General features: G+C 33.8%; 1 protein-coding gene across 1 annotated transcript; it reads left to right on the plus strand.

Moving 5' to 3' along the window:
• The first annotated feature begins 7,956 nt into the window (after positions 1-7,956).
• LOC112097344 lies at positions 7,957-12,691 on the plus strand. The gene is made up of 5 exons (XM_024182531.1): positions 7,957-8,395; positions 8,513-10,804; positions 10,936-11,630; positions 11,868-12,476; positions 12,581-12,691. The coding sequence occupies exons 1-5, from the start codon at positions 7,957-7,959 to the stop codon at positions 12,689-12,691; spliced, it is 4,146 nt and encodes a 1,381-aa protein (XP_024038299.1).
• Positions 12,692-14,616: the final 1,925 nt, after the last annotated feature.

Below are 14,616 nucleotides of genomic sequence, written 5' to 3' on the forward strand. Positions count from 1 at the left end.
TTTAATAAGGATAAAATTATTAGTTTTTTCACTTATTGTGTCGATTAATACGCCTCCTGACCATCACACAATTCAATATGTATATATAATATAAAAATAAAATAAAATATTAATATTAATAAAATAAAAGAAAAGAAGATGATTCCCTTGCCTATAAAAGGCAAGGGATGCAAGCGAATGAGAGGGGAGAGATTGAGAAGCTGAAGTCGAGAGAGAGAGTTGTGGCCAAGAGGGAACTGAAGAATTTCTGTCTTTCTTTTCTTTTCTTTTCTTGTTTCCTTTTGTATCAATTTTTCTTGTAACATATTTCAAAAGTTTATCAAATAAAAAGAGTTTTATGTTTTCTTTTAATATGAGTGGCTAATTTTACTAAGATGAGGTGAAAGGTGAATCTCAATGTTTTAAACTATTAAATTTATTATTTTCTCAAATGAGTTTTTTCAGTTTATTTTATTCTTTTCTAGTTATTTTTATGTCATATTAATTTATATTTTTTTTTGGATCTATATGGTATTTTGATATAATGTGGACACATTAATATAGTGTGGCACTTTAGGTACTTTATTCTATATTTATCCACACACATAAAATTAAATTATATAATAATTAACTGGTATAAGTGAGGGCAAAATATAAATGAGAGAGTATTAAAATTATAGTTTGAATACAGAGAGTGGATCTCGAACCTTAGCATATTTTTAAATTGATTTCAAATAATTTCTTTTCCCCACAATTAATTTTTTTAGTTTTAAATTGACTACTGGATTTAAAATTCCTTGTGGTTCGATCCTGGACTCACCGGGTTATATTATAACTAGACACTCCTATATTTGAGAGTAGTACATTTTTTAGTCGTGTCAATACTATATGTATCTCTTTTGAATTTGTTGGATTGAATAGATTTTAATTAATATTATTTGTTTTTAGTTTTTGTTCCCATATTCATTTTATCAATTAATTAAATCTATAAACATGAATTAGTTAATAAATTATAATTATAACATAGTGTTTTTAAAAAATATAACTCTATGACGGAAAATAGCCATCATAAAGTCTGTCACAAAAAATTTTCTGCCAAAATTTTAGATGTATATTAACAAATGATAATTGAACTTCCCACCAAAAATTTTAAATATTTGTTCTTTAATGGGTTTAGCAGTGGCAAAGGTCGTGGCGGAGGGGGAAAATCAAGTGGCCAATTTCGTTATTGGTTTAAGCGTGAAGATCGGAAATTGTTGCTAGTAAATGAGGTGCAAGCTGATGTTGTGGTAGCAGCAGATGGTGCAGTGAACTTTACTAAGATAATGGATGTCGTGTTGGCAGCAGAGGATTATAGTATGAAAAGATTCGTGATTTACATCAAGAGGGATGTGTATAAAGGTAGCTCTGTTTTAATTTTTTTTTTTTATAATGGTTGTTGTTAAGGATTGTAGTGTAGATGTTATGCATTTGATAACATTAGGTATTTTGATTGATTTTGTATAGATTTATTTGCTAGTTTGGTTTGGAATGTTACTGGGTATGTGGCTGGAATTAGAGTGCTATTGGAAGATGGTGGGTTGCTGGGTATGGGTTGGAGTGTTGCTGAGTGTCTGCATTGGAGTAGTGGAGTGTGGCTGTTGGAGTATTCCCACTGGAAGAGGGCATTACTGCTGGAAGTCAAGCTTAAAGTCTTGCTATTGGAATATTTCCATTAATTTTTAGAAGTTTTGTTGGGTAACTTGGCTTGGTTTTTGGGGTTATAACTTAACTGTGTTGTTTTATATTTGAGATTTTTTTTTAATTTAAGATGTTTTATTATGTATTTAAGGTGATTACATTAGATACTTGATTGACACTAAAAGGTGTACATTTAATAAGGATAAAATTATTAGTTTTTTTCACTTATTGTGTCGATTAATAAACCTCCTGACCATCACCCAATTCAATATGTATATATAATATTAAAATAAAATAAAATATTAATATTAATAAAATAAAAGAAAAGAAGATGATTCCCTTGCCTATAAAAGGCAAGGGATGCACGCGAATGAGAGGGGAGAGATTGAGATGCTTAAGCCGAGAGAGAGAGTTGTAGTCAAGAGGGAACTGAAGAATTTATGTCTTTCTTTTCTTTTCTTTTCTTGTTTCCTTTTGTATCAATTTTTCTTGTAACATATTTCAAAAGTTTATCAAATAAAAAGAGTTTTATGTTTTCTTTTAATATGAGTGGCTAATTTTACTAAGATGAGGTGAAAGGTGAAGCTCAATGTTTTAAACTATTAAATTTATTATTTTCTCAAATGAGTTTTTTCAGTTTATTTTATTCTTTTCTAGTTATTTTTATGTCATATTAATTTATAATTTTTTTTGGATCTATATGGTATTTTGACATAATGTTGACACATTAATATATTGTAGCACTTTAAGTACTTTATTCTATATTTATCCAAACACATAAAATTAAATGATATAATAATTAACTGGTATAAGTAAGGGCAAAATATAAATGAGAAAATATTAAAATTATAGTTTGAATACAGAGAGTGGATCCCGAACCTTACCATATTTTTAAATAGATTTCAAATAATTTCTTTTCCTCACAATTAATTTTCTTATTTTTAAATTGACTACTGGATTTAAAATTCCTTGTGGTTCGACCTTGGACTCACCGGGTTATAATATAACCACACACTCTTATACTTGGAAGTAATACACTTTTGAGTCATGTCAATACTATATGTATCTCTTTTGAATTTGTTGGATTGAATAGATTTTAATTAATATTATTTGTTTTTAGTTTTTTTGTTCCCATATTCAATTTATCAATTAATTAAATCTGTAAACATGAATTAATTAATAAATTATAATTATAATGTAATGTTTTTAAAAAAATATAACTCTATGACGGAAAATAACCATCATAAAGTCTGTCACAAAAACGTTTCCGCCAAAATGTTAGATATATATTAACAAATGATAATTGAACTTCCCACCAAAAATTTAAAAAAAAAGGCGCGAAATTTAAATAAATTCAAATTTTAATTAAATTATTTTTTACGTTAAAATATTATGTGATGTATATATGACCGTAAAATACCATCATAAATTCATGATGGAAAAATATTCTGTTATAAATTAATGACAGTGACATAGATAACGGATGAACTGTCTGTCATGCACCCTCTTTTATGACAGTTATTTCCCATCATCTATTACTTGTTTTCTTGTAGTGCACCATCATTAGGGCATTAATTTTGGCTAACGATCTTTTCCTACACTATAAGAAAACTGCTAATAGATGACAGACAACTTATAGCAGTTCTGGGTATATCATAAAATTATGATAGACTTGTGACATAATTTTCAATCTATCATGAATTAATGATGGCTTTGTGATAGAATTATTTTCTATCATGGATTAATGATGGTTTTATGATAAAATTATTTTTTATCATGAATTAATGATGAGTTTGTGATAGAATTATTTTTTATCATGAATTAATGATGGTTTTATGATAGAATTATTTTTATCACAAATTATTATTTTTTACTTAGCTACGTGTCGACTTATAATTCGTTACTTAATATGTGAACAATTACACTATATAATTTCTAAAGTATAAAATGAAAAAGTGAACCCTAAATCTACCTTAATTAAACACGCTACTTGTTAAGTTGTTGCTGCTGCTCCCCTGCTGATCTTCGATTTCTATGAACGAGATTTCCATTGTACGCAGCAACGTTTTTTACGCTTGCACCAATCTCATTCTCGTCCCCTTAGACGACCATCCCATCTCCATTACAACCATTATAATGTCGTCGTACTTCAAGGCAAACAAGGCAGCAAAAACGGCGTCAATTTGGGCATCGAAGAGGCTGAAATAACGAAAAAGGTGTTTTAGTGATAATTTTCTGTAACTATTTTAGTGATGCCTACTAGTGTGTTTTATTTAGTCATTTTAAAAAAAAAAGGTGTCCTCGTAAATTCTAATTTTCTTGTTCTTTGCATTCTTTATGAGTGGTTGTGTTGGTAGTTCTACATTGTTCTGTTTCAGTTCTATATGCAGGAATATTATTCTTGTGCCTTAAAATTTCACACTTCTTGTTTTTATCAGGTAAAGAAAAGAAACTCAGAAGAAAGCTCTACGCAGTGGACTACAGGGATCGCTGAGGTTCAGCTCCCAACTGAGTATGTTGGGTTCCCTCTCTCTCTCTCTCTCTCTCTCCCTCCTTAGAGAATTTGTATTTTGAGTTCACTTGAAGATAAGCTTTGGAATGAAATGGTGATATTTTACAGAGTTATGCCTAGCAAGTGTTTGATAGAATTCCTAAAAGGATAAAAATTGTTATAGGCTTTTATTTATGAGAGGTTCTGCCTTTAAATGCAACTAAGGGACTTGAAAATTGCAAGGAACCGATTTAACAGACAACATCTTTTTTTTGCAGTGGACTTAACTTGTGTACAAACTTGATGAGCTTGGATAATGAATGTCCCTTTTACAGTGAACTCAATGACACCAAAATAGAACCCATATATTTTATCCCATCCATATAGTACAATCGATGTCTCATTTTTGTATGTGTAAGAAGTGGCAATTCTTTTGTTTGACATGCAACAAAATTGAAACACCATCTTATAAAAAACTATGTATCTATGAGAGCGTTTTGCTTCAGTGAAAGCAATTGTGAGCCCTGCTTTTACATTCGCTTTTGAAGGTTTATTGTGTAAGAAAAAGTTGTCTTTTTTTTAATTTTCTTTTAATGTTTGATTTAATTTTTTAAACTTATTCTACCTTTTTTTCATATTCTTTTCTTTCTTCTATTGTGTTTTTTTATTAAGCTTAAAACTTTGTTTGGAGGTTAGAAGCTTCGAGAGTAATGAAAAAAAGGGCAAAAGGGAAAAAAGGCTTTTACTTTTTAGGCAAATGTTCTTGGTACATGTGTTTATCTTTTTATTTAATTACTTTAAAATTTGAGCTTTGAGGTTCTTTGCATGTTTTCTTAAGCATGTTAAAGAAACATTGTTGTAGAGATAAAAAGCTGAAAGTCAAAGAGAGTGTTTGGTTTCCTTTGTTTTCTCTATAATTTTTTAATAATGGGTTTGGAACACAAACATTTTAATGTGGTGACAAATTAATAAAACCTTTAATTTACTATTCTATTGTTGGGTTAAATTGATGAAAGATCTAGTTTATTGTTTTAGGGGATTGAAAATTTGCATTTTTGAATAATGATTGTCCATTCAATGCATGTGAAATTCTGCATTTCTAACTTTAATTATAAATGTCTGGAGTGAGTCTTTTGTGAAGATATTCGCATTTCACAAAATGTGAACTTTTAGGTGTGTGCACTTATAACTCTGTAGAATTCAAGCAATCCAGAAAATATGGACATCCATATTTTAGAAAATTTAAATAAAGATGTGCCTTGTTCTAATTTACTATATTCTTAAATAATGCTTGTAGTTTGTATCAGTTCATGTATTTATTCCAATCATTTTTTCTATTATGCAGTTTCAACATTTCATGTTTGATTATGCATGTAAAGTTCATATGCGAATGCTATTATGCAATGTGCCTTTTATTAAGTTTATAAATTGGGTTGATTGATTCTGCATAAACCTGTTTGTTGGATTTAGGTTGGAATGTGGCTGGGTATATGGCTGGAATTAGAGTGTTGTTGGAAGATGGCAGTTGCTGCCTATGAGTTGGAGTATTGCTATGTGTGTGGCTGCTGGAATATGGTATTTTAGCTGAGAGTTTTGCTGGAAGGCTTGCTGTTGGAATACTTGCATTAATTTTTGGAAGTTTTGTTGGATACCTTAGCTTGGTGGTTGGTGTTTTAATTGCTTTTCTTGGAGTTTGATTGGAATTTAATTGTTATTTTATACTGTGGGATCATTTTTTTTTTCAATTTGAAACGTTTTATTATGTATTAGTGGTGATCACATTGGAGACTAATTGTATTTGTTTTAAAATTAATTTGTTAGATTGAATGGATTTTAATTAATATTAATTGTTTTTTAATGATATTTTTTTTATCAATTAATTAAATTTGTAAACAAGAATTCATCAACCAATTATAATTATAATATAATTTTTTTTAAAATCAAAACTTTATGACGGGAAATAGCCGTAATACGTTCTGTCATAAATAATTTCCTATCAAAATCGAATAATGAATTTACAAATGATAATTTAATTTCCCGTCAAAAATTTAAAAAAAGTGAAAAATTTAAATAAATTTTAAATTTCAATTGAATTATTTTTTTACATTAAAATATTGTGTGACAGATATATGAATATGAAAAACCATCATGAATTCATGACGGAAAATATTTTGTCATGAATTCATGACGGAAAATATTTTGTCATAAATTAATGACAGTGACATAGATGACAGATAAACTGTCTGTCATGCACCCCCTTTTATGACAATTATTTCCCGTCATCTATTGTTTGTTTTCTTGTAGTGCTAGTCTTATTTCCCTCTTAACCTCTCTTATTGAAATAATTTATTAAGATTAGGTCTTGAATTTTAATATTGACAATCAAAGTAACGTGTTCGCTTTAATTATTTACAGTTAAATCAAAATTTTCACTAAATTTTAGAAATTCTGAGAAATTAAAAGAGAAAAAGATTAAGAGAGAACCTTAATTTAATTTCCCCATCTCTAGCAATTCCCAAATCTCTGTTCTTTGGTTAGTATTAGATGTCGGGTTAACTAACGCGGCACTCCTTGTTTATTAAAATTATTTTTAAAAAGTGATAGATAACTCAAATTTAAAAGCTCAGGTCAGCTGCACATCGATTGGTTTTTTACATGCTCAAAATCTGATGCTTCAGCATTCATCAAGGTAATATTGTTTTTTCTTCTATTAGTTTACGTGGATGACATAATAGAGATAATTAGCAATAGAATAGCAATGATAGAAGTTAAACGCTACTATTTGAACAAAAGAATTAGACAAGGCACTGAAGAAACAACTGTAATTTCAGATGAATTTATTCATTTAATTTACATATACTGTAACCCCATCCGAGATTATACGCTATTTTTGTCGGTATTAGTCCACTTAGCATTTTCCATAGAAGTAATTGACAAGTCGAGATGACAAAGGTTTGCAATTAAGCCCATCAAAATATATCTCAGAGCTTCTTAGGAAAACTAATTATGCAAGAGGACAGTAAGAGGCTAAGAGCTTCTCCACACCAATGAGTATAGATAATAAACTTTTAAAAGAATTTAGGACAGTTGTTTCATGATGCTACTTTGTATATACAGCAGTGTTTCTGCACTTGTCTTCCAGTGGTGTAGCAGCAATATGATCAAATGGCGATACTCAAGTTGTGCTCTTCGATTGCCGATCGAGCAAAATCTTCAATTATCTTCCAATAAATTTATACTCGTAATTTATTGATCTGGATCTCTACTTATATATATTAGTATTGGAGCTTAATGATGGAGCGGGGCTGATACAACCTTCCAAATTCTGTTGAACCAACCAGAATATTTGCAGGAAGAGCAGCCCAATGATGAGTCCGATTATGAGCAGCCCAAGGAGGAAACCATGTCACATGTTGAGGAGGGAGCAGAGCATAATGAATCACAGAAAAGCACACGTAAAAGGAAGCCCCCTGGGTGGTTCAAGGATTATGTCGTGTAGTGGAATTGATTTTGTTTTAAAACTCTATATTCGCTGGGTTATTTTTTTGCTGTCATTTTTTGTTACAAGTGTTGCTGAGTTGTAAAGATAGAGGGGTATATGTAAAGCATAACCAACTTTTGTAAGGGATCATCAGAAATGAATCAATTCTTATTCTTCTCGACTCTTCTTCTATTCTCAACTTCTCTCTCCAAACTTGCTATTTCTTTTTAAATTTTGGGAGCTGGCACTCGCTCGAAGAGTGTGACTCAACTGCTACAGCCTTTGGTTGCAAGGGTGTATCATTAGTGCTTTCATTGCTATCACCATGACAGATTCTAAGGTGTTAAAGACGATTCAAGATCAGTTCGAAAGCCAAACATTGTCGTTGCATCAAACATTGCAACAATATATGGCAACGGTGGACTCTCGCCTTGACGATTTGCGTTCACAGATCCATGGCTCTTCCACCACCTCGGGTAGAGCTCTTCATCAACCCAACCCAATATCTCATTCCCCTGAGGTCATAGCGCCAGTGTTACGCTCTATGAAGATGGAGGTCCCTAAGTTTGATGGATCTGACCCAAACGGATGGGTTTTCCAAATTGAAGAGTTCTTTGATTTTCATGGTACCTCGGAACCTCTTCGTTCATGGATTGTTTCTTTTCATATGGAAGGACGCACAGCGGCGTGGTATCAATGGATGAAGATGAACAGCCTGCTTACAACTTGGAAGGAATTTTTGCAGAATCTCAAACATCGCTTCGGTGCATCCCTCTATGATGATCCTCAAGGAAATTTGTCTAAGTTAACCCAAACCACAACAATGGCAAAATTTCAAACCGCTTTTGAAGATTTAATGAATTGAGTGACTGGAATCTCAGAACCACTCTTGATTAGCTTCTTTATCCCGGGATTGAAACCTTATATTCGTCGTGAGCTGCTTTTTGCTCGGCCTTCTTCTTTTATGGAGGCGTTTGCATTAGCTCGTGCTTATGAAGCGCGTGCTGAAGAGGCTAAACAGGGACCTTGTTTTGTACCGAAATGGAACCACACGTCACTCACCCCTCACACACATTCCTCCTCACCCAAATTTCCACCTAACCCATATCAACTTACATCAGCTCAGCCAGTCCATTCAACTAGTGTCGCCCACACACCCACTCCTTCACAAACTAATCCTTCCCTCTCTAAACCAAATCTGTTACCACCACTTTTACCCACACCAAACTTATCGATCCATCGCCTTACTCCAGCCGAGCTCCGTGACAAACGTGAAAAGGGATTGTGTTATAACTGCGATAAAAAATACAACACTAACCATCGCTGTCGTAGTAAATTTTTGCTTCTTATGGGTACGGATGATGTCGAACCTGATTTTTGTGAGGAATTGTTGTCATCGGATTCTGTCGAAGAGGTCGTAATAGGGGATATTTCCAGTTTGAATGCCTTGGCGGGTCAAATCAATCCACACTCACTATGTTTGGTACGAGAAGTTAGTTCTCAGAGTTTTCAAGTGTTGATTGACAGTGGTAGTACCCACAACTTTATCAAACCAGCATTGGCAGAACGTTTGGGCTTGTCGATTCAGCCAACAGTAAAGTTTCGTGTTTATATTGGCAATGGGGATTTTCTAATGTGCAAATATTTTTGCCCCCATGTTGCTCTCACGATGCAGGGTACGGTTTTCACTGTGGATCTTTTTGTTCTTCCAATTGAGGGGCCTGATATAGTGCTTGGAATTCAATGGCTTCAACTCTTGCGCCGTGTCTATCATGATTACTCCGCTCTTTCTATGGATTTTTGTTGGCATGGGGCACCAGTGACTCTTCGCGGCGATTTATCCACTACTTCATCCCTAATCACCCTTAATCAGTTGCAAGCTTTAGTCCACAATGCTGGTATTTCTCATTTGTTTGCTCTGCAACCGGTACATGTGCTTAGGGAAGAATCGACACATACTCCAGGGGGTTCTCCTTTTGAATTGCCTGTAAATTTAACAAAGCCTTTCGTTACCCTCCTACACACCTACCGCAACCTATTTCTCCCACCGACCGCACTGCCACCGCATCGTACAATTGATCATAAAATTCATCTTCTCCCAAACACTACTCCAGTAAATGTCCGCCAATATCGCTATCCCCATTTCCAAAAAAATGAGATGGAAAAACTGATCCGTGAAATGTTAGAACAAGGTATAATTCGACCAAGTCAAAGTCCATTTTCGTCGCCCGTCTTGTTGGTGAAGAAAAATGATGGGACTTACAGCTTCTGTGTCGATTACAAGGCTTTAAATGCAGTTACAATTAAAGACAAATTTCCCATCTCAACCATAGACGAATTATTTGATGAATTAGGCGGGGCTGCAATTTTTACCAAACTGGACTTGCAGGCTGGTTACCATCAAATTCGCGTGCACCACCGCGACATTTATAAAACGGTTTTTCACACTCATGAGGGCCACTACGAATTTTTAGTCATGTCGTTTGGTTTAACAAACGCGCCTTCTACTTTCCAAGCTACCATGAACCAGATTTTTGCTTCATTTCTTCGTAAATTTGTGATTGTTTTTTTTTATGACATTTTGGTTTATAGTGCTATAGTGGAGGAGCATTTCAGACATCTTGAGCAACTTTTATGGTGCCTTCAATTCCATCAGTTCTTTGTCAAGTTATCCAAGTGCTTGTTTTGTCAAGAACTTATTGATTACTTGGGCCACATTGTTTCAGCCTCTGATGTGCGCGCCGACCCTCAAAAAATTAAAGCTATGGTTCGCTGGCCACCTCCTCAGACCACGAAACAACTTCGAGGTTTTTTAGGTTTGACGGGTTATTATCGACGGTTTATTCGTGGCTATGCTTCTTTAGTAGCACCCCTTACCGACTTACTATGTAAAGACGCCTTCAAGTCGACACAAGCAACAACCGAAGCATTTGAAGCTCTTAAGAGAGCAATGGTGAAAGCCCCGATGTTGCGGCTGCCGAATTTTGACTCTAAATTCATTCTTGAGACTGATGCATCTAATGTGGGGATAGGGGCTGTGCTTATGCAATATGGACACCCCATATGTTACTTCAGCAAGAAATTAGGCCCGCGACTTCGTGCTTCTTCTACATACCTCAAAGAATTGACTGTTATTGTTGAAGCAGTGTATAAATGGCGCCAATACTTGTTAAGTAGATTTTTTGTAATCCGAACGGATCATAAAAGCATTAAAGAACTCCTACAACAAGTAGTCCAGACTCCAGATCAGCAAGTTTACATCAGAAAATTATTAGGCTATCACTTCCGCATTGATTATAACTAGGTTGCACTAATCTTGCAACAGATGCCTTATCACGCGTTCATGAGGAGGCTAGTGTGGAACCATCAACAAGGCCTCCCTCTTGTTTGCCTCTTCTTAGTCATCCTTCATTTGAGTTATTAGCAACCCTACATTCTGAGAATTCCACTCTTCCTGATATTATTGATCTTCATCACCAATTGGCTACAGGCTCTCTTTCAAGTGATTACTCGGTCCAAAATGGGTTTTTTCTTTATCGCCATCGCTATTATATCAGTCCTTCATCATCATTGAAAACTGTTTTATTGGCTAAATTCCACTCCACTCCACTTGCTGGGCATGCAGGCATCAAATGCACGTTAGTCCGATTGGCATCTACCTTCTTTTGGCCTAAAATGCGTAGTGATGTTGAGCGATTTGTGGCTGAGTGCCTTGTGTGTCAACAAACCAAATATTCCACTCAAGCACCAACAGGGCCACTGCAGCCTCTTCCTATTCCGACTTTAGTTTGGGACGAGCTCACTATGGACTTCATTACTTGCCTTCCGGTTTCTCGTGGTTTCACCGTGATCTTGGTAGTTGTTGATCGCCTTACTAAATCAGCGCACTTTGGATCCCTTCCAACTCAATTTCCTGCTGTTAAGACAGCTGACTTATTTGTGGATATGGTTATCAAGCTTTATGGTTTTCCTAGCTCTATTATCTTTGATCGTGATCCTGTATTCTTGAGCGAATTTTGGAAGAAATTATTTGAGTTAAGTGGCACTACTCTTCACCGTAGTACCGCCCATTAACCACAAACAGATGGGCAATTGGAGGTTGTCAATCGCGGATTGGAACAATATCTCCGTGCTTTCACTCAAGAAAAACCAACTTCATGGGTATCGCTACTCGGGTGGGCTGAATTTTCCTACAATTCTTCTTATCATAGCAGCATCAAAATGTGTCCTTTTCAGGCTCTTTTTGGGCGGCCACCTCCATCAATTCCTCCTTACTCCAAAGGCTCTACTTCAATCCAAGCTCTTGATGAAGCATTAAGTGAGCGAGATGCGTTACTCCGCTCTTTGAAAAAGAATTTGCGTCAAGCTCAACATCGCATGATTCAAAAGGTTAATGCTCATAGACGTAAAGCTCAATTTGCTATTGGGGACCAAGTTCTAGTGAAACTTCAGCCCTATCGCCAATCCACAGTGGCAACTCGTTCTTGTCAAAAGCTAGCTAAACGGTACTATGGTCCTTTCTCTGTGCTAGCTCGAGTTGGTCTTGTAGCTTATAAGCTTGCATTGCCAAGTGGTTCTAAGATCCACCTAGTATTTCATATTTCACTTCTCAAACGTTTCCATGGTTCTCAAACTCTTGCTCCTCATATCTTGCCATCAATTAGTGTGGACAATCAGCCATTATATCGGCCTGCTGCAATTTGCGCTGTTAGAACTGTGCTTAAACAAGGGGTTAAATGCCGCCAAATTCTGGTACAATGGCAGGACAGTTCACCTAAGAATTCTACTTGGGAAGAGTTTGAAAGTTTTTGTAAACTTTATCCAGATCTTTACCTTGAGGACAAGGTGAGTTTTGAAGCTGGAGGGAATGATACAACCTTCCAAATTTAGTTGAACCAACCAGAATATTTGCAGGAAGAGCAGCCCAATGATGAGTCCGATTATTGCAGCCCAAGGAGGAAACCATGTCACATGTTGAGGAGGGAGCAGAGCATAATGAATCACAGAAAAGCACACGTATAAGGAAGCCCCCTGGGTGGTTAAAGGATTATGTCGTGTAGTGGAATTGATTTTGTTTTAAAACTCTATATTCGCTGGGTTATTTCTTTGCTGTCATTTTTTGTTACAAGTGTTGCTGAGCTGTAAAGATAGAGGGGTATATGTAAAGCATAACCAACTTTTGTAAGGGATTATCAGAAATGAATCAATTCTTATTCTTCTCGACTCTTCTTCTATTCTCAACTTCTCTCTCCAAACTTGCTATTTCTTTTTAAATTTTGGGAGCTGGCACTCGCTCGAAGAGTGTGACTCAACTGCTACAGCCTTTGGTTGCAAGGGTGTATCAAGGGCAGTGGAAGCGGATTGTTAGGGTAAATAAACATTAGATATCATTCTAGTACTGGACCAAGATAACACGATTATGTTACACTCTAATTGAAGCATAATTAGATATCATTTTAATCCAAGTAATTCAATGAAATTTTGATAAAACTTTAAGCAAAATTAGATGAGGTTCTGATCCAAACAATTCTACAAGAGAGATTTTTGTTAAATAATCCCAAAGAAAATTTTTAATTTTTTTTATTAATCAAAATTATAAACACAATAACAAAACCTCCTTATTTATAATAGGATAAATCTACTTTCCCAAGTTAACTTGAAAAGGAAATTAAATTACCATTCTAATGGAAATAAAATATTAAAACATATATCTTGGCTATAATTAGAAATAAAAAAATATCAAAAGACCTAAAATAACAATATTTTAAAATTCTAAAACAATGTCTTACATTGCTTAACAAATACAATTTACTTTTGCTGAATATAATAGGTTTTTGGAACTAAAAAATTAACATATGATTCTTTTACTAATAAGGATTATGATTTTTTAACTTGAGAGACAAAAAAGAACGAGAAGTTTAAAACGAAAAATAATTTTTTCAGATTTGTTTCAATTTTTTATTAAGTTTTAATTTATTTAAGTTATTTATGTGGAAAAATATAAAATCAAATTTAAAACAAAAAAAACTAATAAAAATACCTGAAATTTTTTGCATGAATTGAAAAGGGTATACAAATTGTCACTAAAAATGTTTCCAATAACATCAATACATAATTGAATTGGTAACAAAATGACGCTACAGTGATGGCTGAAAATAGAACATAAAATAAAACAGTGTTTGGTCGTTGTTCATGTTCATGACCCCTCCATGCCAATGTTGGTGGGTTTAGTTAGCTGGAAAGGACGTTAAAGGTGCTTTTGGAAGACGCAAACGCCAACTACATTTAAGTACACGAGGGCCAAAAGAGGATTATGGGTTTGTTTTAGTTCTATTAGTGATGAAGTTCTATTAGTTGGTGGCTAAATGTAATTTCTAAGATATTTTTTTTAAACCAACCACTTTGGTTTGATCTCCATTTAAAAAATGCAAGTTATAATAGAAATGTTCGAATCAAATCCCTGATTATATTAAAATTAAGGATAAATTAATAAATAAAAAAATACAAACTCCAATATAACATATTTTATCCTACAATATATATTATTTATAATTCTAATATGGTCAGAGATTCATAATTATAAACCCATTCTAAGTTATAATGAATTGAAAACATAGACAAATTTTAGTTACGGATATCGCGGAATTGTAAGGGCCCATTCATTAAAATCATGGAAATGAGACTCTTTTATGTTATAACCTTGTGACCCACCAAGACAGAAGAATAATAATATTGTTTCTTAATGTGGCAATAATTGTGATGAAGTTAATTTGTTGGTTAATGTCACGTCTTTTTTTTTTTTTTTCAACCAACCAATTTGATTTGATTTCATTACATGGATTTCTTTTAATGTTCTTGAAACTGTTAATTGGTCCAACTCCGGTTAATATTTTTGAAGAACAATTATCACAGTTTTTCGTTATAGATAATAAGTTTTTTATTATCGCTAACGTCATTCTAACAAATTTCAATACTACATTTTTAC

Source organism: Citrus clementina, unplaced genomic scaffold, assembly GCF_000493195.1.
Source record: "Citrus clementina cultivar Clemenules unplaced genomic scaffold, Citrus_clementina_v1.0 scaffold_6, whole genome shotgun sequence".
In the NCBI taxonomy this organism is placed as follows: Eukaryota; Viridiplantae; Streptophyta; class Magnoliopsida; order Sapindales; family Rutaceae; genus Citrus; species Citrus x clementina.

Coding starts and splice junctions, on each gene's coding strand:
- LOC112097344 (XM_024182531.1), top strand. CDS start 7,957: ATGACAGATTCTAAGGTGTTAAAGACGATTCAAGATCAGTTCGAAAGC. Junction 11,631..11,867: donor TTATCTTTGATCGTGATCCT/GTATTCTTGAGC, acceptor TGTCCTTTTCAG/GCTCTTTTTGGGCGGCCACC. Junction 12,477..12,580: donor ATCTTTACCTTGAGGACAAG/GTGAGTTTTGAA, acceptor CGATTATTGCAG/CCCAAGGAGGAAACCATGTC.